Source organism: Phalangium opilio, unplaced genomic scaffold, assembly GCF_054372755.1.
Source record: "Phalangium opilio isolate 3A_F unplaced genomic scaffold, DU_Popi_V2 ptg000329l_1, whole genome shotgun sequence".
Lineage (NCBI taxonomy): Eukaryota > Metazoa > Arthropoda > Arachnida > Opiliones > Phalangiidae > Phalangium > Phalangium opilio.
The window spans coordinates 9,388,623-9,411,859 of NW_028324226.1; the positions used below are offsets into that span (position 1 = coordinate 9,388,623).

The 23,237-nt window shown below is 38.3% G+C and overlaps 2 protein-coding genes across 4 annotated transcripts; both read left to right on the top strand.

Annotated features, from left to right (window-relative positions):
• Positions 1 to 1,425: 1,425 nt before the first annotated feature.
• Positions 1,426 to 10,470, top strand: LOC149610722 (uncharacterized). The gene is made up of 5 exons (XM_089859571.1): positions 1,426 to 1,794; positions 4,611 to 5,009; positions 6,206 to 8,204; positions 8,263 to 9,280; positions 10,120 to 10,470. Exons 2-5 carry the CDS (start codon positions 4,631 to 4,633, stop codon positions 10,468 to 10,470), a joined length of 3,747 nt encoding a protein of 1,248 aa, XP_089715697.1. The 5' UTR covers positions 1,426 to 1,794; positions 4,611 to 4,630.
• Positions 10,471 to 14,108: 3,638 nt separating this feature from the next.
• On the top strand, positions 14,109 to 16,805 carry LOC149610723 (uncharacterized). 3 transcript variants are annotated; one of them, XM_089859237.1, is made up of 7 exons: positions 14,109 to 14,167; positions 14,244 to 14,362; positions 14,421 to 14,646; positions 14,709 to 14,982; positions 15,199 to 15,403; positions 15,470 to 15,759; positions 15,824 to 16,805. In XM_089859237.1, exons 6-7 carry the CDS (start codon positions 15,730 to 15,732, stop codon positions 16,670 to 16,672), a joined length of 879 nt encoding a protein of 292 aa, XP_089715363.1. In that variant the 5' UTR covers positions 14,109 to 14,167; positions 14,244 to 14,362; positions 14,421 to 14,646; positions 14,709 to 14,982; positions 15,199 to 15,403; positions 15,470 to 15,729; the 3' UTR covers positions 16,673 to 16,805. The 3 variants fall into 3 exon arrangements, with proteins under 3 accessions (XP_089715363.1, XP_089715364.1, XP_089715362.1); XM_089859238.1 differs by having other exon boundaries at positions 14,244 to 14,344; positions 14,421 to 14,982; XM_089859236.1 differs by having other exon boundaries at positions 14,244 to 14,339; positions 14,421 to 14,982.
• Positions 16,806 to 23,237: the final 6,432 nt, after the last annotated feature.

A 23,237-nucleotide genomic window follows, 5' to 3' on the forward strand; every position in this document is an offset into this window, starting at 1 on the left:
GACATAATGTTAAGTTACGCCATGAAGACGCGATTGGATGTGATATCCCAACGTCACCACATCAATCATCACAAGGAGCCACTAAAGAAATCGAGGGTTCAAGGTGGAGACTTGGTTTACGCGAAGAATTATCTCGACGGTTTGTAAGCGAAATAGCTGGCTTTTCGAAATTGAACAAACCGCGGTACAATCAGGCGTCATATAAGCCAACTGCGACCACGCGTCAGAGAACCGTGCGTGTCGCCAGAAACCGCAATGCCAGGATTTACAAAACACGCTGTCACTCCGCATGACATATCAGCGCCTGCGCGTGAAGTGGTAAACGACATTATCACCGGTATAGCAGTTACCTTGTCACCTGTTAGGTCAGAACCTGCACAACAGCACCAGGAACTCCTCACCTTGGAATTTCCACTAGGTCGTTATGGACCTATAACTTAATTGGCCATATGTCTAATCAGCGCCACTAGCGGATGGTCTGAAAACTACTCCCATAGAGTCTAGGTATATTTAAGCGGGTTTGCCGAATTTCCGTCAGATGGCGCGGCGTTCGAACCACCTGGCGGAAATTCTGCAAACCCGCTTAAATATACCTAGACTCTATGGGAGTAGTTTTCAGACCATCCGCTAGTGGCGCTGATTAGACATATGGCCAATTGTATAAGTGTTCTTTTGAAGGTAAAGGTGTTGTAATAGAACTACGTATAGATGGCGCGAGCTTATTGTCTTCACTATAAACATATCTCGGGAAAAAAGTTTCTCCTTTTTATTAGTAAATAGTACGTAATCACTGGTGATGAGACTGTCCGCTAAGTTTTAAGTAATTTACACTTTTAAATGCTGTTTTCCAGGTCAATTCGGTTTAAATTAAATAGCATCATGTAGTACGCGATGTACTACAACTCAGCAGCGTTATGTTATTAAAATTTATGCATCTTTTGGTAAATATAACTTTTTAGATAATTTTAAAATATTTTTAAATGAGGTTTGACTAATTAATAGCGGATCTAGTGCATAAACCTAGCGTTCACCTTTTATTCTTAGACTTTTGTCACAATATTTATTTAATCTCTTTTGTACATTTAAGTTTGTAATATTTCCTCTAGTATGTAACAGTCTGTTTGTTGTTGCTAGTAAGTAATAACAGACGGACAGACAAACACGTCCAATGTAGTGACCTCTCCGTGAATAATATTCATTCGGAAGAGTTAAAAGTTATTTTAAATTAAATTATTTAAGATTAATCGCAATAACAAACCGATAATTCGAAGTCCCTTTCTTAAGATTAAGTTTCTACTCCTCTTGCTGTTTTCTCTATGATGAACACCAAAGGGGCACGTGCTCAGTAGGAAAACTACTGAATATTTGGTCTTGGTATGGTAGGGCAGAAGGGTCTAGAGCTCTAGGCCTGGAAAAGCCACCATAAATACCCCGTTTGCAGCCGGATTGGGCAGACCATTATTGGTAACTCCAGTAGCAGTTCACGGTAGGCAGGCTCTCGCTCTAGCGGCTCTAGTATCAACGAGGAGCGGTCGCGATTCTCTCTCTCCAGTCTCCTCTCGGTCTCTCGGATTCTTGTAGTAACGCGTTCGTTGGGTATAGAGCGGCAGTCTTGATTTTTCCCGCTGAAATTAATATCGGGAACAAAGAAAATATACTCGGCGTCCGCGCATTTTTGAGGATTTCATCAGCCAGTGTTGTTGGAAATTGGACATAATATCCCAAGATTCTAAAACATCATATCTTTAGACGATAATTTTTCAACGACTAGAAACGGACACCTGGAACAAAGTGGTAGGGTTCACCAAAGTTTACTTTTAGTTTTAGTTTTATCGAAGCTATTTTCAACGCTGGAGTCGCGTGAATTTATAATTCTTATTTCGTTTTTCGTTGGTTTGTGTGGTGCTTCTCCTTATAGACTGATTAGTTCCGGAACTAGTTTTTAACGTAATATAGATAATGAGTAGCCTTAGTTTTTGTGTGAAATGGCCAGACAAACACTTTTTAATCCAATCAGACTAGTAAATCAAATCAAAATCAGTAGATACACTTAACCTTAAACTATCAGTTAGTTTAAATTTTCAAGGTTTCGAAAGTGGACTGGAAGTGATTTGGTTTTTTTCTTTTTGCATAGTAACAATTCGTTACCAATTTGCCCGATTTATATCATTAACACTAGTTGAATGTTTTAAAAGTGGTTTGGTTCATTCACTCGAAGCGAACATCAAGCCATAATGCAGTTAAGATTAACGTCCAAATCTAGAAGTTTATATCGTTTCCAAGAGTAGAATCAACATTATTTAGCCTAGGTCCATTTACGTTTTTACTTTGTTTTATTAGCGACATGTGCCACATCTCTTTCGTTTAATGTGGTACCGCTAAATATTTTAGCCTTAACCCCCTTCCTTAAAAATGGTGTGGTCTAAGTTAAATCCTTGCTTGTTTTTAGTATAAATGCAGCTCATTTCTTTGTTCAAGAAGAAGTAGCGTTATAAGCAAACTTATGGACCACAATTAAAAAGTTCAAAGTGTACATTAGTGACACCAAACGCATTAGAGAGCGTCAGTGTCGACTTCGATTGTTTGTGGGAGATATGGGAAACTTGGGAAATTACTTTCTCATAGTCGTGAACAACGGGATAAAACTGAGATTGTGGAAAGGGAAATTTTTGAAGGGAAATGTTAAATTGTGGAATAAATTTGTGTGATGTGTTTCAATTAGTATTCATGAGTACCTTATATCTTGTCAAGATTTTCTTAGGTTTCTTAGACTTCAGGTTTTGTTTCGATTAGGCTTACAGGTTTGTTTAGGCTCATTGTCAGCTTACTAATTAAAAACAATAGATTAGTTTCTTCCTCAATAATTTGGCGCCTTTTTGAAAAGCATTTTCTCGCATATTGTTACTTCACAAAACATTTAGTCCCTTTTCCAAAATAATATTGCTTAAATTTAGTTACTTCCCCTAAAGTTTGATGCCTTTTCAAAATATTGTTGCTTGCATTCGTTATCTCCTCAAAATTTGATCGTCTTTTTCAACAGGGTTCATACAAACCTGGAAAACGGAAAAACTGGAAAAATCAGGGAGTTAAATAGTTGACAAAAACCTCATGGAAAACTCAGGGAAATTTAGAATTTTTAGTAAGATTCAGGGAAATTTGCGTCAGAGGCCGAATAATTAAGCAGAATGTTAGTGAACATTTCCTCCATAGGATTAACATTTCGCTATACTTTGGAAGCTCATAACTCTGGTTCTACTAGAGATACGGGGATGTACTTTTAGTATGTTATTGTCCTATTTGCTTCCTATCAAACTTTACTTAAAACTTGGGATTTCGTCAAACAGGGGCCAAGTAATTGAGGAAAATGTTCACTAACATACCCGCCTCCATAGGAATAGAAGTCATTAACTTCTGCTTACAATTAGTTACTTCCTCAATTATTTGACGCCTTTTTCAAAATATTTTTATATGCATATTGTTACTTTCCAAAGCACTGAGGTGTAATCGGTGTACACGCGGCTGCACTTCTAAAGTGGTTACAATTAATCTTTAAAAGCCTTGCCCTTGACAATGCTAAAATGATTTCAGTTAATCCGTAATCGGTGCACAGGGAGTCTGACAGTTATTAGCCTCTCGCGTTTTGCGAGAACGAATAACGCTACTCAGGAATACATAGATTTCCCCTACTTGGAATCTTTAAGGTTTGGTTATACCAAGCTAGAATAATCTGGATTAGGTTTGGCTAGTCTAGGCTAGAGTAACCTTAGTTAGGTTTGGTTATGTCAAGCTAGAATAATCTGGTTTAGGTTTGGCTAGTCTAGGATAGAAAAACCTAAGTTAGGTTTGGTTATGCCAAGCTAGAATAATCTGGATTAGGTTTGGCTTGTCTAGGATAGAATCAAGGTCTGTAAATGCGCAAAAAATTGCACTATTTCGGGTAATCAAGAATTGCTTGCTGGGTATGTGGGCGGGAACCCGAATATTTTTCAGGTATCCAGCAAATTAAGTTTACCTGAAAATGGTTGTCAGGTTTTAAAAGTTACAAGAATAACTATCGGGTAAAATGATTACAATTGGCGTAAATCAAGCAGAGAAAATTATGTGAAAAATCCTTGTTTAAACCTAGAATTTTGGTTTTATAATGAAATAAGGGCGCACACGCTGCCCGGTAAAACTTTGAAATTCCAATATTTATCTGGATGATACTGCCACCCAGCGCTTAGTTTAGGTGAAATAAATTTAACCTCTACACATGGTTTCACACACTGAATAAAAAATTTTATGTTGTCCTTATGGAATTTTAACTGGGGGAAGGAGGATGTCCCACTTCGTTTTTCCTCCCTCCTTTCTTGTTTACAACCTGCGAATAACAAGAAAACCAGTTTGATACGGGTAGTAGGACCAAACATTTTCTCTACCTGAAAAGCTTCGGGTAGTTTAAAAAGTCTACTTCGCGTGCCCTACCCGCTCACCGAAAGGATATTTGACGGGTTTCAACTACCCGCACACCCCTAAGGTCGAACCCGACGGTCTGAACCTGAAAATTCTTTTTAAATTAATATTTGTGGGTCAAAAAGCTTGCCAGTATAATTTCAACCCATTTTTTGCAGACCACGTCGTAAAAATAAAGATGTCACTTAAAGTAAATAGTCGTTTGGCTTTCGGACGGGATGCAAAAATTGGACAACTATTCAATGCGAGATCCGAAAGTCTTCTTGAAACCTGTATCTACGACGAAGAAAGTTGGCCTGGTGTCACTGTCACCGATTTTGAAAGTTCCAAGAAATGCCACTTGCTCTACTCTCGTGATCATCCACAGTTTAACATCTACGAATTTGTCAACTTGAAAGCGGATCAGCAAGCAAGTATCATGGCTGGTTTGCAAGTTGCAACAGGATCTGGAGCTGTACTTCGTGATGATGCGAAACCCAACACGTTCAACGCTTACGTGAAATACAGCGTCCGTACTCAGGGTCACCACTTGAAGTTATCAGACACCAAAATGAAAGGTAGGCTTCGAACTACTTAAAGAAGCAGTTGCCAATTTGCGTTACTTCCCTTTAAAGACCATAAAGGACACTAATTTTTGCCCTGTAGTAAAAAAACTGCAGGGTGAGATATATTATATAACGACGGCGGTTGGTAACCTGGGGAATCTTGCTAGTTTCTTATCAGACGTTTTTCACAAACGTGCCAAATATGAAGTTTGCTCTTTGCTTCCCTTCTCACTGAAAGCGCACAAACAGATAACATAATAACCCAAAAAGGCCTTCAAAGCCATACCTGCTGTGGCGTATGCCCTTTTGAGCAATTTTTAAGTGTAATAGAGACAAAGTACTCGATTACCGTACCTTAGACTTGGCATGCACTTTTAAAAACAGGATCTGTGTTAGAAAATATTTCACGCAAAGGCTCACAGTTTTACACCCTCTAATCTTTTTGCCCTTTGTGTACGAAATTCTGGATTTAGCTGCAGACAGTTCAAACTAGGGTTGTAAATTTTCCGGAAAAATAAAACGCGGAAAATTTTTCGCTAATCGGAACAATATAAAACTAGCAATTATGTGAGCTTTGAGTCAATTTATCTAACTTTTAAAGATTTAAAACATTCTCCAGTTATTTTGCCATCTTTAGTACCGCCAAATATTAGTGGTTGATTTTACCATAATTTGTGACTTCAAACAGGGTTAACAAACTTAATAACATTAACAACATAACACCTCGTTTCCCTTACAATGACGCAGACGATCACTATCCTTTATGCCTGATAATTTTAGTTTCACTTGGGTCTCTTAACGGTTAGGTCTCGACCCTCTAACGCCTTATACCGTCATAAGAGCAAACAGTAACCCTATGCATGCAAGCGATAGCCAATAAGTGAGCTTTTCCTATAGAGAATAGGGGTCACTAGACTCCGTGCCCTTGGACAAAATAATGAATGTTTTGAAAAGAAAGGCAATTGAAAAATTTTAAAGTTTTAACTTTTTAATTGAGAAACCAGTAGCGGAAAAATACGGAAAATTTTCCGGAAAAATATAGCTCGGTCATTTTCCGGAAAATTTTCCGACTTACAATCCTAGTTCAAACTATGTTCTGTTCTGATTATTGAAAACCTCCTTAAGTGGTGCGACTCTCTTTTAGAAGCATTTATAGAGTGTGACACCTGGAATACTTATCAAGGGGAAAATGTTAAATTTTTTTACAGATAAAATCCATGACAATTCCGCCACCATTTTGGCAAGCGGTGCCACCCATATGATCTGCGGTATTATCTATGGAGCTGATGTTGTGGCCTCTTACAATGGCGTTTGGTCTTTGCGAAATTATGATAGCCACGCGCTAATACTTGAAAACGTCATTGACCAATTCAAAGAAGCAGTTGAAAAGGACGATGCCGCCAATTTTATTGATAACGACTTGACTGATATCGAACACTTAAAAGCCACAATATACAGCGACGTAAAACTGGAAAAAGAAATTTCAAACATCACTTTAAAAGAATCCCTGTTGTATTTTCAAGAAACCTTCGATTACGTAAAGCTTGGAAATGGGCGGGGTAGACCGATTATCTTATTGCTTTTACCACTTCAAAAATTACTTGGCATCGAAGGAGCGCAATTGCATTTTCACCCAGTTACCAAGATGGCCTTGTTTAAACTTTTCGGATTCCTTAACAATTTGCGGATTTTCGATGATTTCTACAACCTTGTCAGCAAGCACGGATCGCTTGTCATGTCCGACAGTGTTCTCAGGGAGATAACTACTTTCAAGAAAGGTCTTACAATTGATATGCGCCACAAGCTAGATCACTTCAAGAAGTGGTTGTTGGAGTACCGTGAAAAGGAATCTAAAATGGAGTTTTCATTTGTTGATTCCAAGTTTGATGTTAGTAGAATTATAGAATTACTACATCGATTCGCTGCCAAAGCGAATGATCTTAAATGGCATAATGAGTTATCTATCCATGGAATTGCCTACGTGAAGAAAGAGCATAAACTTTGGGAAAATATCCAAGACTTTGACGAAGTCTACGTTTTCAAATTTGACAGCATGTTCAGAAAGGAGCGTAAACGAGAATTTGACGTAAAGTACTGGTATTTTTTGACCCTAATGAAGGAAGTGAAAGAAAGGATGCAGGCGCCTTTGTTGAAAATTAGGGATGATGATTTTCCCTCGTTCGTTGCCTTGTCTAATGAAGTTACCGTTTACTTCATCGTCTTTGAGAAAATAGAGGAACAAGCCAACAATTTGAAATCCATATTTGAAATTGATGATGATGTTGATGATAAAGCAAGTTCATCAAACACTGGCGTCATTGAAAGATATCAAAACGGCGAGTTGGTTTCATTTTATAAGCCGTATCAATCAACGGTTAATGATGAATTCGGAAGCTTAGCCACGACCGTTCCGTACGATGACGTTGATAGTTCTTCAAGCTCATCAAGTTCTTCTTCGGAATCGGAACATGCACCACCATCGTCATGTCGATGGGTCATTGAGTTTGACAACGATTATAAAAACATCAAGCCAACAACAAATGCTGTGGCTAAAATAATCTGCCCTGGTGCCCTACAAGGTAAATGCAAGACGACAGAAGTTCAGATCTGGACTTGCGAAAATTGCGTCAAAGTTCTGGAATTTGATTTCGACGAAAGCTTTTATTGCGGATGCGGCGTGGGTCCAGTCACCAGTTGCACATTTAAATGCGACAGCAAATCTCACGAAGGAGATTACTACACATTCAACCGCAAAGAATGCCTTAAACGCCTGAATCAACTTAAACCAAGGGAGGAATTGAACATCTTAGTACTAGGTGAAACTGGAGTTGGCAAATCAACATTCATCAACGCTATGGCGAATTATCTCACCTTCGAAACTATGGCCGACGCCGAGGCCTCTGATTTGATCAGTTTAATTGCCTCGTCTTTTACGGTGACTGATAAATACTGTGAAGAAAAGACCATTCAAGTGGGACATGATGACAACGAGGCCGAAGAAACTGGAGCTAGTAAGACGCAATCTTGCAAATGCTACAGCTTTCAGTCGATAAACCGAGTCGTCAGAATTGTCGATACACCCGGAATCGGAGATACCAGGGGTATCAAGCAAGATGCCAAGAACTTCGAAAACATTTTGCAATTCATCTCCCATTACTCCAGTATTCACGGAGTCCTTATGTTGCTGAAGCCTACTACTACTACTAAGTCTTTCAATCTTCTTTCGGTTCTGCATTCAAGAACTTACCTCTCATTTGCACAAAAGCGCGAGCGAAAATATAGTCTTCGTTTTCACCAACGCTAGAAGTACTTTCTACCGTCCAGGAAACTCAATACCTCCGCTGAAGCAGCTGTTACAAGAAATCAAAGACAAAGAACCTTTCGTAGAAATTCCTTTGAGCCACGAGAGAATTTACTGTCTCGATAACGAAGCTTATCAATTCTTGGTAGCCATGAAAAATGATGTCGAATTTGACGATGATTATAGAGAGAATTTTTCATTAAGCTGGGAAAGGTCTGTATCTGAATGCGAAAGATTGATGAAACACATCGTCGGACTGGAACCACACTCTGTTCGAGATACAATATCCCTTAATGAAGCTAGAAGATTAATTAAGGCTTTGTCTAAACCACTGGGGGATATAACTCAAAATATTCAGTTAAACATTTCAATGGTACAAGATCAGAAGGACAAAATCCAGAGGGCTGGTGACGACATCGTACAGTTAAAGAAGCAACTTTACGTACCGGTCGTGGATTTAGAGCCAGTGGCATTTAATTACCCGAGAACCGTATGCGCTGCCCCAGAGTGCTACGAACTTCACACAATTGACGGTATTCAGAAAATTAACTACAAGCAAGTTTGCCACGCTCATTGCTACCTTACGAATGTCACATCCGAACTGGTAAACAACCCTGCACTAAGAAGCTGTAAAGCCATTATTGATGACTACTGTCACCATTGTGGCTGCCATTTTGAGAAACACATGCACATCTACTATGAGAACAAGCAGGTCTACACTGAAATATTAGACTCGACTGTTCAAGAGGAAATTGACAACAAGGAGGATCGTCAAGAAAGTGTTCAAAAGGTTATCGATGATTTGGAAAATAGAAGCTTGAAATTAGAAGAAGAGCAGAAGATAATCATGAGAATCAGTGCCAAGTTTTCCAGTTTCCTGAAAAATAATGCTATAACACCTTATAATGATGCTCTCAAAGATTACCTGGAGTATTTGATAACCGTCGAAGGGCAAAAGAGCATCCAAGATACTGAAAGAAAGGTAATATCGATGTGTTGAGCTTTTATTGGTATTCATAACTGTTGAGTGTGTTATTCATAATTTTCATTAAATCGGTTTTCCTTGTTTAAATGTTTCACTGGCTAGAAAAATGATGTTCAACAATTATTATAGAGTGACACTAGATTTTCTATATATTCATGGTACTAGAAGCATATTAGACTTAAGATGATGTACAATCCGTTATGTAAGGGCGTTGCTTATATAAGGCTTTCCTTCATCAAACAGAGCGCTACTGGGCATGCGTGAATTTCGTAGCATTATGAATGCGTTGGAATTCCCCTTGAATCTATCCGCCAAGGCTTTCCACGCTTACAGTCTCTTGACATTTCCAAATCACTACTCCAAGAAATAGAAGTACCACTACTTCAAAATATATTTATTGACACGCCCCTAAATAGTGGAATTTACATCGCTTTAAGAGAATGATTGGCTTATGATGGTACTCGTCACACGTCGTCACCCCATGAAATCTAAATCTAGCAAATGAGAAAACGGGATATTTTTATAACCCTGGATTCGCTGACTACACTAGTGTCCTTTAAATATAAAAGGGAAAATATAGAAAAAATAAGTTGTACCTTATTTCAAAATAATTAGCATTTAATTAGTCTTTAAAACACGAAGCATTGTGCCGCCATTACTTTAGTTTCGTCTGCTAAACCGAATCTCTTACATTACTTCTCTTACCCCGTGAGAATTCAACAAATCCCTTAGGAGTAAGAGTTACTATTTAGCAGACACCACCCATTAAACCAATAGCGGCGCAGTAGTCCTCATTTTTAACACTAAATAAATGCTATGTATTTTCCATATTTAAGGCGTTGGTCGATGAACTGACGAAAATGAAGCAATCCTACGAAGCCGAAATTACAGTTCTAGAGGACAGTATCAAATTAGCGTCCACCGATGGCACCATCGAACAACTTCACTCTGTTACCAAATATGATATCGATCAAAGCGTTAAGGAGCTATACACTTTAGAAATCAATGGAGCTGCTATCAAGAAAATGGTTGATGTGTTTGAGCAAGTCCGTGCCATAGAACACACCAATTATTCTGAGAGTGTCTATCAACCGCCTCTTTATTTTGAGACTGGTTCCAGGAGACAAAGTGGGGAAGCGTCATTTATTGGAAAGGCCTTCAACGCTCTTCAGAAGTTGTGGTTTTAGGCTCTGTTAAATAATCCCAAATTCATTTTTCGCCTTACATTCGAATATTTTTTTTTTTTTCAAGTATTTAGATTTGACAAATCAATTTTGATATTTTTTACAATCTTTGTAAAATTGCGTGTTTCTTTGTAGAACAATATTAAAGCAAAATATGTTCTAATTTCTATTGCAAGCTTTTTATCTATAAGTATCACAAGTGACTATGTACGATTTTTCCGCTTTGATTCCTAGTTCTTTGGCTATACCAAATAGGCCACGACAGCTTGATTGTTTCAGAAGTCCATTAAACTAGCCTAGGAAGTAAGCAAAAGCGGGGTTTGGGACTCCCTTATCTTGTGTAGCAATACTGAAGAAGGGCGACACATTCGCCACCTCGCGAGATCTCCGGTTAATGTGCGACTCGTACGCCAAAATTTGTCCTGTTGTTAGAGAAACAGCTATTGGCTGAAAATGAACACTGTATCTATAAAGGGACCGGAAAACGCCCCCTTCGACTGCAAAACTGAGCCCTCTTTAGCAAAGAATCACAAGAAGGGATGGGGTTGTGAATTTTGGAACAGTCAAGGTCATTCAGTTTTTTATGACTCTTCATAAACCTATTGAAAAAAAGCTATTTAACGACCGTGGCCGTTCCTTTTTAATTTTTTTTAAAACAAACAATCTACCCTTTGGAGATCCAGCGTTCATGGGCTGAAGAAGTCATGCCCCCCTCACGTCAAGAAAGACTTCCTAGAGAGGAGCTCGAGATTTCTAACAGTAACCCCCTATCCATGGAGTCAAAAACGGATTTATGTACTAAGAACGTCGGATCGTATTCTTAGCCTCTGGTACCATCCTCGCATACTTTATTGAGAAACATCGTCTGCTTATATTTTGACTCCACCCACAAATTCTGTATATAGTGACTTCTAGAGATCAATGATGTCATTCTTATCTCTTTTTCGTGGAAAGGGGGAAAAATTTAACCATGGAGTTAGAAGGAGTTCTTACCCCAGCAGAGACGTACGCTATATCAGCTATTGTAATTGTTTACTTCCTAGGCTAATTTAATGGACTTCTGATAGTATATAAAAAAGGGCTTGACCTAGAACATTTGAACGTAACGTTGAAAATTGGTACATAGGTTGTTTTTGACCGAACAAAATATACTTAAAGTCCCCTATTGTACAATGCGAGCTTTCGCCGCCATCTTGGAAAATTACCGTCGGGAATAGAGCTCGGCATTATCTATCCATTATCCACGTCATTTTATCTTTATCCATAGTTCCATACTCGCAAATTATCCACAGAACTTGCTTATTAAATCGTATTATATCCTCAACTTTGTTTATAAATAATAAGTTATCCACTAATTTGAGGATAATTTATTCCGAGCTCAAGCCGGGAATGCCAGCTACAATGTATTCTACACTCTTCTTCAAAAATTATGAAAATTGGTGAAAAATATGATTGGAACCACATGAACATCACAATAAAATTTTAGGGCTCTGTGTTCGATAGCTTGGTCGCCATATTGGAAAATGGCCGCTGTGTATGCTAGGTACAGTATATTTCACCATGTCGTTGGAAAATTATGAAAATTGGTAGATGTTATAATGGGAGAAAATTGGTAGATGTTATAATGGGAGAAAATTGGTAGATGTTATAATGGGAGAAAATTGATAGATGTTATAATGGGAGCTGTGTGGACAGTGAACCTCATAGTAAAATTTTGAAGCCTCTCATCAGATATTTTGGAAAATGGCAGCCGGGAATGTCATTTAGCTACAGTATATTCTTCATAAATTATGAAAATTGGTAAATATTATGATTAAGACCAAATGAACATCATACTAAATATTGAAGACGTGGTACTTATAGTTTGGGTGCCATCTTGGAAAGTGATTGCGGGAAATGCCGAATATATTACCGATATATAAATCTTTTCAATATATCTTTATTGAGTAGATGATTGTCATGAACGCATTAAACACCATAAAAATAACTATTTCCAAGTCTAAATTATCGACCGCATCTTTTAAAATGGTCACTGAAAAATTACCATCCTAAAATCAGAAAGAAAGAAAGTTATTCAAAGATATATTAATCAACATGTTGTTTATATTGGATTTATAAATTCTAGTGTCGTAAAGGATTGGATTTAATAGAAATTTGATTCATATTTATCGTAATCCGGAAGATCTTTTATTACAGCTAATACAGTGAAAATGTCCGGTCATTACTGAGAAAACTAATCCCGATCGTCTACATTCACAGTTATTTACACAAGATGTTCTGCAGGAACATTTATTGAAAGTTAAAAGTTGATCTGATGCAGGAAGGAGAGTGAAGTGAATGGGTCATCGACTTTCGCGATCGCGAACCCATCCCCATTGTTCGCGGATTTAATCGTTTCCGAGCCATAGTTGGACTTGAAGATACTCTCGGAAAGAATGTAGTTATGCGGCGTTGGTTGTTTTAGGAAACGAAGACTTGATAGTGTGGCAACGGTTCTAATACGCGTGTAATATCTACATAGTTCAAGAGTGATGCATGAATTACACCCTAAAAAGCGACAAGAAATCTCTCTCTCTCCGGTAGCAGCAATGGCTTCTTTAGATGCAATATGGTCATTAAGATGTTGATTATCTTTTAATGGTTTAAACCCCGCCTTATCATAACCACATCCTGCAGTTACGCATGAGCATATAGATGAAAGAAGTGTTCTCTTAACCTTTTTTTCTCAAATGTCTCGATTTGAGATTATCTGCTTTGGTTTCAGGTTTAAGAATGAAGACGTTCCTATTTGGATGTGATGAGTCTCAAACCCATCCCCATATTTCTGGGCTTTAATCGTTTCAATGCCATTGTAGTCGCGGAATATCTTGGTTCTTTTGCTAAACAATCACATCCAAATAGGAACGTCTTCATTCTTAAACCTGAAACCAAAACGACACCAAGCAGATAATCTCAAATCGAGACATTTGAGAAAAAAGGGTTAAGAGAACACTTCTTTCATCATCTCAAACTTTGAGATGGCGAAAGTCTAAGACCCATTCACACCACTCTCTCTCCTGCACCAGACCAACTTTTATACTCATTACCTGTAACTGCGGAACCACTTATGTAAAGAACTGTGAATGTAGACGATTCGAATTAGTTTGGTCAACAATGCGTGGACATTGTCGGCTGTACTAGCAAAGAGGAGAGAAAGACGGAGAGAGAATCAGTATAGTCACTAAACGTACCGAAAATTGTTTATACTACCCCGTATTTCCCATTTTTCGGCGGATTTTATAACGCGCGTTTCTATCTCCCTCTCTCTCTCCTCTTTGGTACTAGCTGCAATTATTGTAAAAGTATCTTCAGGCTGACCACGGAGCTTCTAATTAGAATAGAAGCTCCGTGGGCTGACGATGAATATGATCGAAATGTTAGAGATTTGTCTTAAATCTAATCTTTAACAACACTGGAATGTATAAACCCTATAATTGCATGTTGATAATTACCGGTTTTAATAACTTCTTTCAGAATTTAGGGTAATCAATTTCGAGTGGACATTTTAAAGATGGCGTTGATAATTTAAACTTGGAAATAGGTATTTTTTGTTGTTTATTGCTTTAATGAAAAAAATATACTCAATATAGGAATATTGTGGAAATATATTTGGCATTTCCGCAGTGATGCATTTTCCGAGATGGCACCCAAACTATCAGTGGTACGTCTTCAATGTATCAGTATGAAATTAAGACAGTCTTAAACATCATATTTACCAATTTTCATAATTTATGAAGAATATATTCTCTTCTGACTGCATCTTAATGAAATCCCAGCGACCATTTTCCAACATGACGGCCAAACTATCTGATGAATGGCTTCAATATTTTACTGTGAGGTTAACACAGCTCTCATTGTAATGTCTGTCAATTTTAATAATTTTACAACAACATGATGAAATATACTGTACCTAGCATATACAGCAGCCATGTTCGAATATGGCAACTAAACTATCGAACACAGAGCTGTAAAATTTTACTATGATGTTCATGTGGTTCCAATCATAATGTCCACCAATTTTCTTAATTTTTGAAGAAGAGTGAGGCATTCATTGTAGCTGGAATTCCCGGCGGCCATTTTCCAAGATGGCGGCGAAAGCTCGCGCTGTACAGCACGGGACTTTTAGTATATTTCTGTTGGGTAAAAACAACGCTTGTACCAATTTTCGTTTTTATATTCAAATGTTGTAGTTCAAACCCTAGAAGGTTTTGGGCTAAAACCAAGGGCGAATCAGGCGGCAAAAAGGTGCATCACGCATCCACACTGTCAAATTGACGAGTCGAATCATGGACGGTGAATCTAGAGGACCAGCAAACCCCCTCGTTTTCCAACCCCGTATACCCATCAAACTAGAGGGAGTCCTTCAAGGCCATTTAAGAAAATCAAAATGGCGCGTGTGTTTAGGTCGCTTAGGTTTGAGGGCGATAAATAAAGACCAAGAAACGTTCCACATGAGGATCACCTATATTCTAAAAGGTAATTAATATTAATGGCTTGCAATTTTACAAAGTGCTAGACTAAATACATTAGTTTTAAATAACATAATAGCCTAGATCTGTTAGTTATCATCTACATTTCATTAAGCCTTGGTTCATATTTTATACAAGAACTCCAAACTCAGGCAGACATTCAGATTGTTTTTAATCTTGTTTCATTGAAACTTAAAATTTAAGCATATAATTATATTTAAAGGCCAGAAAACAAGCTAGAGGAGCTGGAAATAAATGAAAATATAGATTTAGTTTTAAATCTTCCTCAACCTGACGAACATTCTGCAGTATTGTGGACTAATAACGAACTTAGCTTGAAATTCAAAAAACAATATGTTCTTGTCCGGAAAACATAGCAGTGCAAAAATCTCCTCCCAAGAAAAGAGTAAAGGGAACCCCTAAGTCAAGTAATGCTTTATTAAACATTTTGTTCCAAACTTTAGGTATATAATTGACAATGTTATAATACCTAGGAATTTCACAAAAAGAGTTCCAAGACCATTTGGTGACGAGCGTGGGGAAGTTGTCTCTATTAGGAAAATATAATGAACCACGAACGGTGATTGAACTAAGATTAGTACTAGAAGATTTTAGTTGTGCGGTTAGAGACAAGAAAATCTCTCCTTGGAATAGAGGTTTTGAAGCTTTAAGTGATTTAACGTTACGAGAAGCTAAAGGATTTTGGACAGATGCTCAACTACTACAGTCAAATGAGAAGATACTAGAGGATGCAATGTCATATTTATCTTCATTTGCCCCTCCTGTGAGGTGTTTAAGCTAATTGTTCTTATTCAAAAATTAATATTATTTCCTATAAATAACTGCAGATTTTTGCTTGCGTTGACTATCACTTAAGAAAATACTGTGCTGCAGAGCTACTTAGACACCTTTTAAATTTGTTAGAAATACATGTAGAAAGAGTAGGAGTGGAATTTCAAAAGGAATCCGACAGTCTTAAAAGCATAAATGTTCCTGTCAAGTTTGACACTAAAGAAGTTCTCAGAAAGCTTCAGATATTGAACTTTGTTGCTGGCTCGACAGTTAATTCTATTTGCAAAAGCAAAGCGATAGCGCGGGATTTTAATCTTAGAGATAGCCTTGCTATTAAAGGTGCAGGAAATGACATTAAACAGTATCTATCCGAGGAATTACCTAACTTGGAAATAACTAGCTGGGTTATGTTGAATGATAGAGGGGGCCTGCTCTATGTCAAAAAGGGCACGTTTATTTTTTTCCAAACAATTGACAAAATAATAAACCAATTTTACAATGGAAAGACCCTCGCCGATAATAATCCAAGACGAAGGGAGGAGGCAAGAGATGCTGTTATTAAAAATGACACTGTGAAGGATAGTTGGAAGACTTTTTTACAGTGTTCTGAAGTTCCTAATGGGAAAGAAGATTTCGTTCTAAGGAAACTGACTGAAAGTTATCTAAAATTGAGGGGCAATGGATTGCAACTATATTTACGAGCCAAATATTTTGGGAAGAAGAATGAAAATTTAAGATCGCAGGCAAGTTTGCGGAAAGGGTTGAAACAGTTCAAGGAAAACAAGAAAGCTTCAGGAAACGCCAAAGATAAAAATCTAACTGTGATTAGGAAAGATTTTACGCTACCCCTTAAAGTAAAGGGTATAGTCCAGGACCGTAATGGTTGTGATATTTTTTTAGTTTAGAAAAACAATTTTGTGATATAGCGCATTAATGCGTTAGTAAATTTTGAAACAAATTTCAAGAAAAATAATTTTGTAAAAATTTTATTTTTCAACTGCTTGTGATAAAGCACATTAATGAGTTAATAAATTTAAAAAAAAAAATGCTTAAAAAATTAAGCCTTTCCATTAATTTTCGATAAAAGTGTTTCCAGTTTGAGGAGCTTTAATAATTTCATCCAAATCTTTGAATCGGTCAATGTTTTGCGCATAATGTAAAATATCAGGATTGTTATTGCCTCCACATGAACCTCTCTGTTTGCCAAATTCTTGTTCTAAACAATCTTGATTGAAACGGTTTGTTAGCACAAACCTATCGTTTTTTCTTAGTAGAAATCGAATTATAGCAGGAATTGATTTGGCTGAAAATTTCACGTGAAGATTTATTATTATTATTAATATAGTTTTACCCATAAACATAATTATATTACCTGTCATCTGTAAACCCAGAACAGTTTCTCTACTTAGAGACATCTTGTTCCTTTCAGCTGCTTTAACGGTTTTAGGCAATCTGTCAACTTCCATTTGCCATTCTTCAAAATACTGTAAGAAGGGCCCTTCCAGCCACTAAATAAGATTCTGTTTTTGCCTATCTAACTTGTGTGAAAAAAACCATTAACCTACCTTTAATCTTTCATCATTTTCATTAGAAAAGGGGGCCAAGTTGGGATTACGCTTCAAAATTCCTTCTTTGAAATTTCTTGAATTCATACAGTCAAAAAATTTGTTCATTAATCTAATTAGTTTCACAGTTTCACGGCACACATCTCCAAACTCAAATTCTAGCGCATTTGCCACTGCTTCGCTGAAAACTTGGGCTGCAAGGCCAACTCTCATTCTGGAGTGTGAATCCAAAAATACATGGTCCCTTGTTAGTTTCGGCACAGGTTTAACAGTTCTTTGGTAATCTAAATCGTATAAATTTAAAAGATGCGTCCACAAAATTGGTTGCCCGTTCTTGATTAGATGTTTTGTTTTGGTATGAAAGTTGCTATTGCTAAATCCATTTCTAGCTGTCTTCAAAAGATGAGGGGGATTACATATAAAATATATATACCGATCTTCATCGCAGGCATATATATTTTTCCACCGAAAACCATCCTGAACGAAGTTTTGAAACATTTTACGGTTTGTGCTTGCTCCATCACCAATAACGCTTAACACTTTGATGCCATTAAATTCTAATTTTGATATTGCTTCTGAAATGATTCGATGAAGGCTATCCGAGTTCATGTCCTTGCAAGGGAAATATGCAAGCGGATACTTAAAATTACCAGTAATGCTTCTAACCGAAAACCATCCTGAACGAAGTTTTGAAAGATTTTACGGTTTGTGCTTGCTCCATGACAAATAACGCTTAAGACTTTGATGCCATTAAATTCTAATTTTGATATTGCTTCTGAAATGATTCGATGAAGGCTATCCGAGTTCATGTCCTTGCAAGGGAAATATGCAAGCGGATACCTAAAATTACCAGTAATGCTTCTAATCATTACTTGTAAGACGTGCGTTGCTACTTCTGGTAAATCATCACCTTGATTTCTTATTTTTAAAATTTCATTCCCAGTGTCGTCCAAATTACTAAAGCCAACTAGCTCGCCTGTACTAGCTCGATAAATGATGTCGTCCTTGATCTTCATTTCATCTAAAATAACTGAAACGAATTTTCAAGCTTTGTTAAACATTTCCGTTGCCTGAATTAAACTTTCTTCTCTGAATCCCGAGTTAAGTCCAACATGTGAACTGTGATTGTATAAGGTTCGTTTGGATGGCAATTCAAAAATTCCACTCGTAAGCATAGCATTGCAAGCGGAGGAGGATTTTTTGTGCAGATGAATAGCCCACTTGATGATTATAAAAAAACGTCTTGGTTTGGACCAAGGCCAAAAAAACAAACGATATGTGTGAGGTTTATCATTTGACTGAAGTTTCAGATATTGCAATTGTTTTAGTTATTTTTATCCATTTAATCATTAATCAATATTAAATTCAATCAACTGATTTTACTGTTAATCGATCCATTCCCTCTAAATTAATTGAAAAAATTACATATCTACGCTTTTTCAAGAACAATTACATTTTCCGAAAACATTTTACCATGAAATTAATTATTTTGAAGAGAGTACGTGTTGAGGTACCAACATAGAATATTTGAAATATTCTATTGACTTTCTAAAAAGAACAAGCCAACTTTGACATAATTCGAAAGGAAAATGTAAATATTTAATCGAAATGCTACATTTCTATTGTCGCCTCTATGAAGAAAAGATTGCACTGCAATTTCCCTCTCCGTGCTTTAGAATTTCTTGGTCATAACTCAGTCTTCATTTGAAACGTCACCACCCCTTTCTACATTGTTGGCGCTACTTGTACACCGGTTACGTATTACGCGTAATCATTTTAGCACGCATAAAGACCATTTCGGAAAACACACAGGGGCGAGGCCACCATTGGGGTATTCTCCCTCGTATCAAGGGTCACCGCCAGACGGTGCCAAAGTTCACTAGAAGCAGGAGGCTAGTCAACTCGCTCTGCCTATAGCGGTGCTTCTATGCGAGAGAATGAAGACCCCAATGACGTCATCACCCTTGTGATTTAGTTTCTCTGTATGTAATTTCTAAAATGGTCTACTCACTTACAAATGTACACAAATTACACTGAGTGATCGGTCCTTCAGGCGCTAGCGAGTGACAAGCTACAACCATAATCATTCATGTAAATGAATGTTTTATAGTTTTAGGTTATTAAGGTTGGCGGGCAATTCCGGAGAGTCACTAATGTGAAAAGGTTTCGAACTATATGGTATTATTGGCTGAGTGTGTTGCGACGGCTCAGATGACCCATCCATACACTTGAACCACTGGGGCTTTTAAAATTTTTTATATTGGGAATATAGAGGAAGGGGGGTCGGAGTAAAGTGTGACCTTCTTCGCATAACTTGTAATGAATAATGTGTATACCCATATTATTTCCGCATGAAATGAATATAACAAGTCATTGGTACTGAGAAGTATTTCTTTTTATGTAATCTTTACCCTTACCTTTGGTTATATCAGAAGTAAGATAAGGGACTAGAAGTAACGAGGTAACCAAACTCTTCACTTGGCGATGGAAGCGGCATAAAATCGTCAAATTTGTTCACTAGTGCTAGGCTCTATTACCAATGCTAGGGCACTTTAATTCTAGTCCCTTATCTTACTGCTGGTTATATTTATACCGATATCATATTTTTCCTGTGCTACAGAGAGCCACCTACTTAATGAAACCACACAGGATAAACATTGTTGCTGTTAGGCTTAAACTTAGGCATATAGATGACATCCCGTGTTTATTATAATTTACTTTTTTCAGTCAATATCTGATCTGTCGTCAAATACAGTCGTCGTCCTCGCGTGTTCCACTCTACCAAGAGTGTCGTCCCCAACTCCTTATTTATACAGTCTCTTACCTCGGCTTATCTTTTTACATGTTTGTTTGTCTATTATTGACCTATTATTGCTTTGCCTATTCTACGTCTATTTACAACCCTACATTACTTTCCCCCTTTTTTTTGTTACAATCCTAATCTGTCTGGTGGTTGGCGTTGTCTGTTGCTCCTGCGCGGGAATTGATGATGACGTGCGGTTGCTGGTAGATCTGGACGTTCTTCGGATGTACTGCTTGCATGCGGCTCCGTTGGTGAAATAGGTATTCGAGGCAAAGTGACCGTGGGTGGACTCTGTTTGTGTGGGTGACAACTTGTTGGCGTGTCTTCTTGCCACCTACCAAAGGTGAAAATTGGGTAGTTTTCCTGGTCTAGATCCTTGCCAGGCACTGATTCGGGATTTTTTTTCCTTGGAACGCTTGATCGGTTTTCCGGTGACGACGCCAAGTCTGCTGCTGCGTTCCTCTTTGTTCAAACGCTTCGAGTCTGGTTGCGATGTCTTCGTATGACTCCATCGGAAGTCTCGATTTCCATCATCATTTTGCCCATACGTCTCACAACGGTTCCTTCGATCCACTTTGGACCCCGCCCGAAATTCCTTGCTAAGATACGTTGCCTATTTTCGCCCGGTTCGCGTATTAATGTTCCTGACGTTGTCGCGTTGCTAGGATGACATAAGTCTAAAGCCGTTACTATTGTTCTGTTGAACATCACTTCTGCCGGTGATTTCCCCCATTTACCGGTGTTCTACGATAGTTGAGTAGAAAGCGCGATAGTTTCAATTTGAGGGAACCTTCGTTGCAGTTGGCCAGAGCGTTGGCAATCAGTTCTGTTTCATCGGACGTTCCTCCCGTAATTTTTCTCAGTGCCGTTTATACTGTCCTAACTAGGGTTCGAAAATTACCGTAATTTTGGAAAATGGTAAATTACGCCGTAATTTACCGCGTAAATTACCGTTCATGGTAATTTACGAAAATTAAAAAATTAAATTATATTGATCGTTTTTAAGCTAAATAATGAAAATATCACTTGAACACAGCTATTCTTTTTATAGCATAGTGTTTTACAATATTTAAACACCGAGTTTTGATGTTTGCAGCTCAAAATACTTTTGAACAGCAACATCCACTTTCTTCTTCTTACCAATTTTGCGAATTTTTGCTATTTCACGTTTTAAAAACAAAATTCTAGAGAAGGGCCGATAACAGTTTAGTCAAATTTCGGTGCCGATATATCGGTTTAGTCAAATTTCGGTGCCGATATTGGTATCGGTATGGGCCCATCTCTAGAAAATTCTAACAACTACAGCTTTCCAGCTAAAGCAAACGAACTCGACAACAAGAATAGACGAGAAAATCAAATTTCATTTCCTTAATCAAATTTTTCCCACGCTTGCCGTTCAACCTTTTATGACTTACTCATATATCATGGGAAGAAATAAGTGTGTATGCACGGGTAGAGCAAAATATGGAGCTTTTAGACCATTTTCCAAGTGTTAGAAATGAAAATTCGGTGGTAATTTACCAGCGTAAATTACCACGGTAATTACCAGGGTAATTACCGTTTTCGTAATTTACCCGAGAAAATCGTAAATTACAGTTACCCTGGTAAATTACCATGGTAATTTACCGATTTAGAACCCTAGTCCTAACTGATCTCTCCGCTTGACCATTTGACGCTGGATGGTATGGTGCCGTTGTGGTGTGATTAATCCCCATCTCCTCCATGAACTGTTTGAACTATCCGCTTGTAAAGCACGGGCCGTTGTAGCTAACCAACTGAATCATGATTCCGAAGCGCGCTATGTGCCCTCTGAGGCAATCTATTACCGTCGCTGACGTAGTATTTTTTGTGATGTCTACTTCCAACCATTTGGAAAACGAGTCCACGGTAATCAGCAAATAATGTCCTTCTATAGGACCTGCGAAGTCTATGTGTACTCTGTGCCAAGGTTTATCTGCTGTCGGCCACGGCGAATACTTTTGCTTGGGCAATGGTGCAAGCAATCGGCAGGTTTTACATGAATTCGACACGTTTTCTATATCCTGATCCAAGCCTGGCCACCATACTTTCGAGCGTGCCAGCTCTTTCATTGACCGGACACCTTGGTGGCTACTGTGTAATTCCGCCAGTATCTTCGATCTCTCGTCCCTCGGTATGATTACTCTATTTCCCATCAATAGTACGTCGTCGGCTATTGATATTTCGTAGCGTCTATGATGGTATCTCTGGAAAGGCTTTGCAATCCCTGGATGTGTTGAGTGGCCAGCCCTCTCTGGTATACTTCATAATCTGTGATAGGATGGGGTCCTTTTGCGTCGCTCGGCGTACCCCCACGACATCCAGCAAGCCATTTGTTCTCGTGCGTAGTAATAAGACCAATTCAGAGGGTAGAGGTGGTTCTCCTTCCGGTTGTTCTGACGGAAGTCGGCTAAGTGCGTCGGCGTTGTTATGAGTAGAACCCTTCTTGTACTCAATCTTGTATTCGTATGCAGACAACAACAACGCCCATCTCTGAATTCTGGCGGCCGCCATCGCTGGAATCTGTCTGTTTTCGTTGAAGATTGAGACCAAGGGTTTATGGTCGGTCACCAAGATAAATTTTCGTCCCAGTAGATAGTCCCGAAAGCGCGTCACTCCAAATACCAACGCCTGCGGATACTTGCGTTCTGCTTATTGAAGGGACCTTGAGGCAAAGGCAATTGGTCGTTCGTCATTTCCAATCCTGTGTGATATAACCGCACCCACTCCTACTGGTGAAGCGTCGCATGCCCGTATGATTTCCTGAGTGGGGTCAAAGTGAATGAGCAAGTCCGATGCTTGAATGGCTTCTTTGGCCTTGTCGAAGGTCTCCTGGTGCTTTTTGTCTCACTCCCATTTGGTAGACTTGCTGAGTAGCGTGTACAATGGTTCCAACATTGTGGCTAAATTTGGCAAGAATCCCGAATAATAGTTTATTAGCCCTAAGAACGACCTGAGCTCTTCTACGGACTGCGGTTGTGGTGCGTTTTTTATTGCGTCTAACTTGCCTTCCTGCGGGTGAAGTCCCTGGGCGTCCAGACGGTATCCGAGGAAATCTATGGACGACTGTAGAAACCGACATTT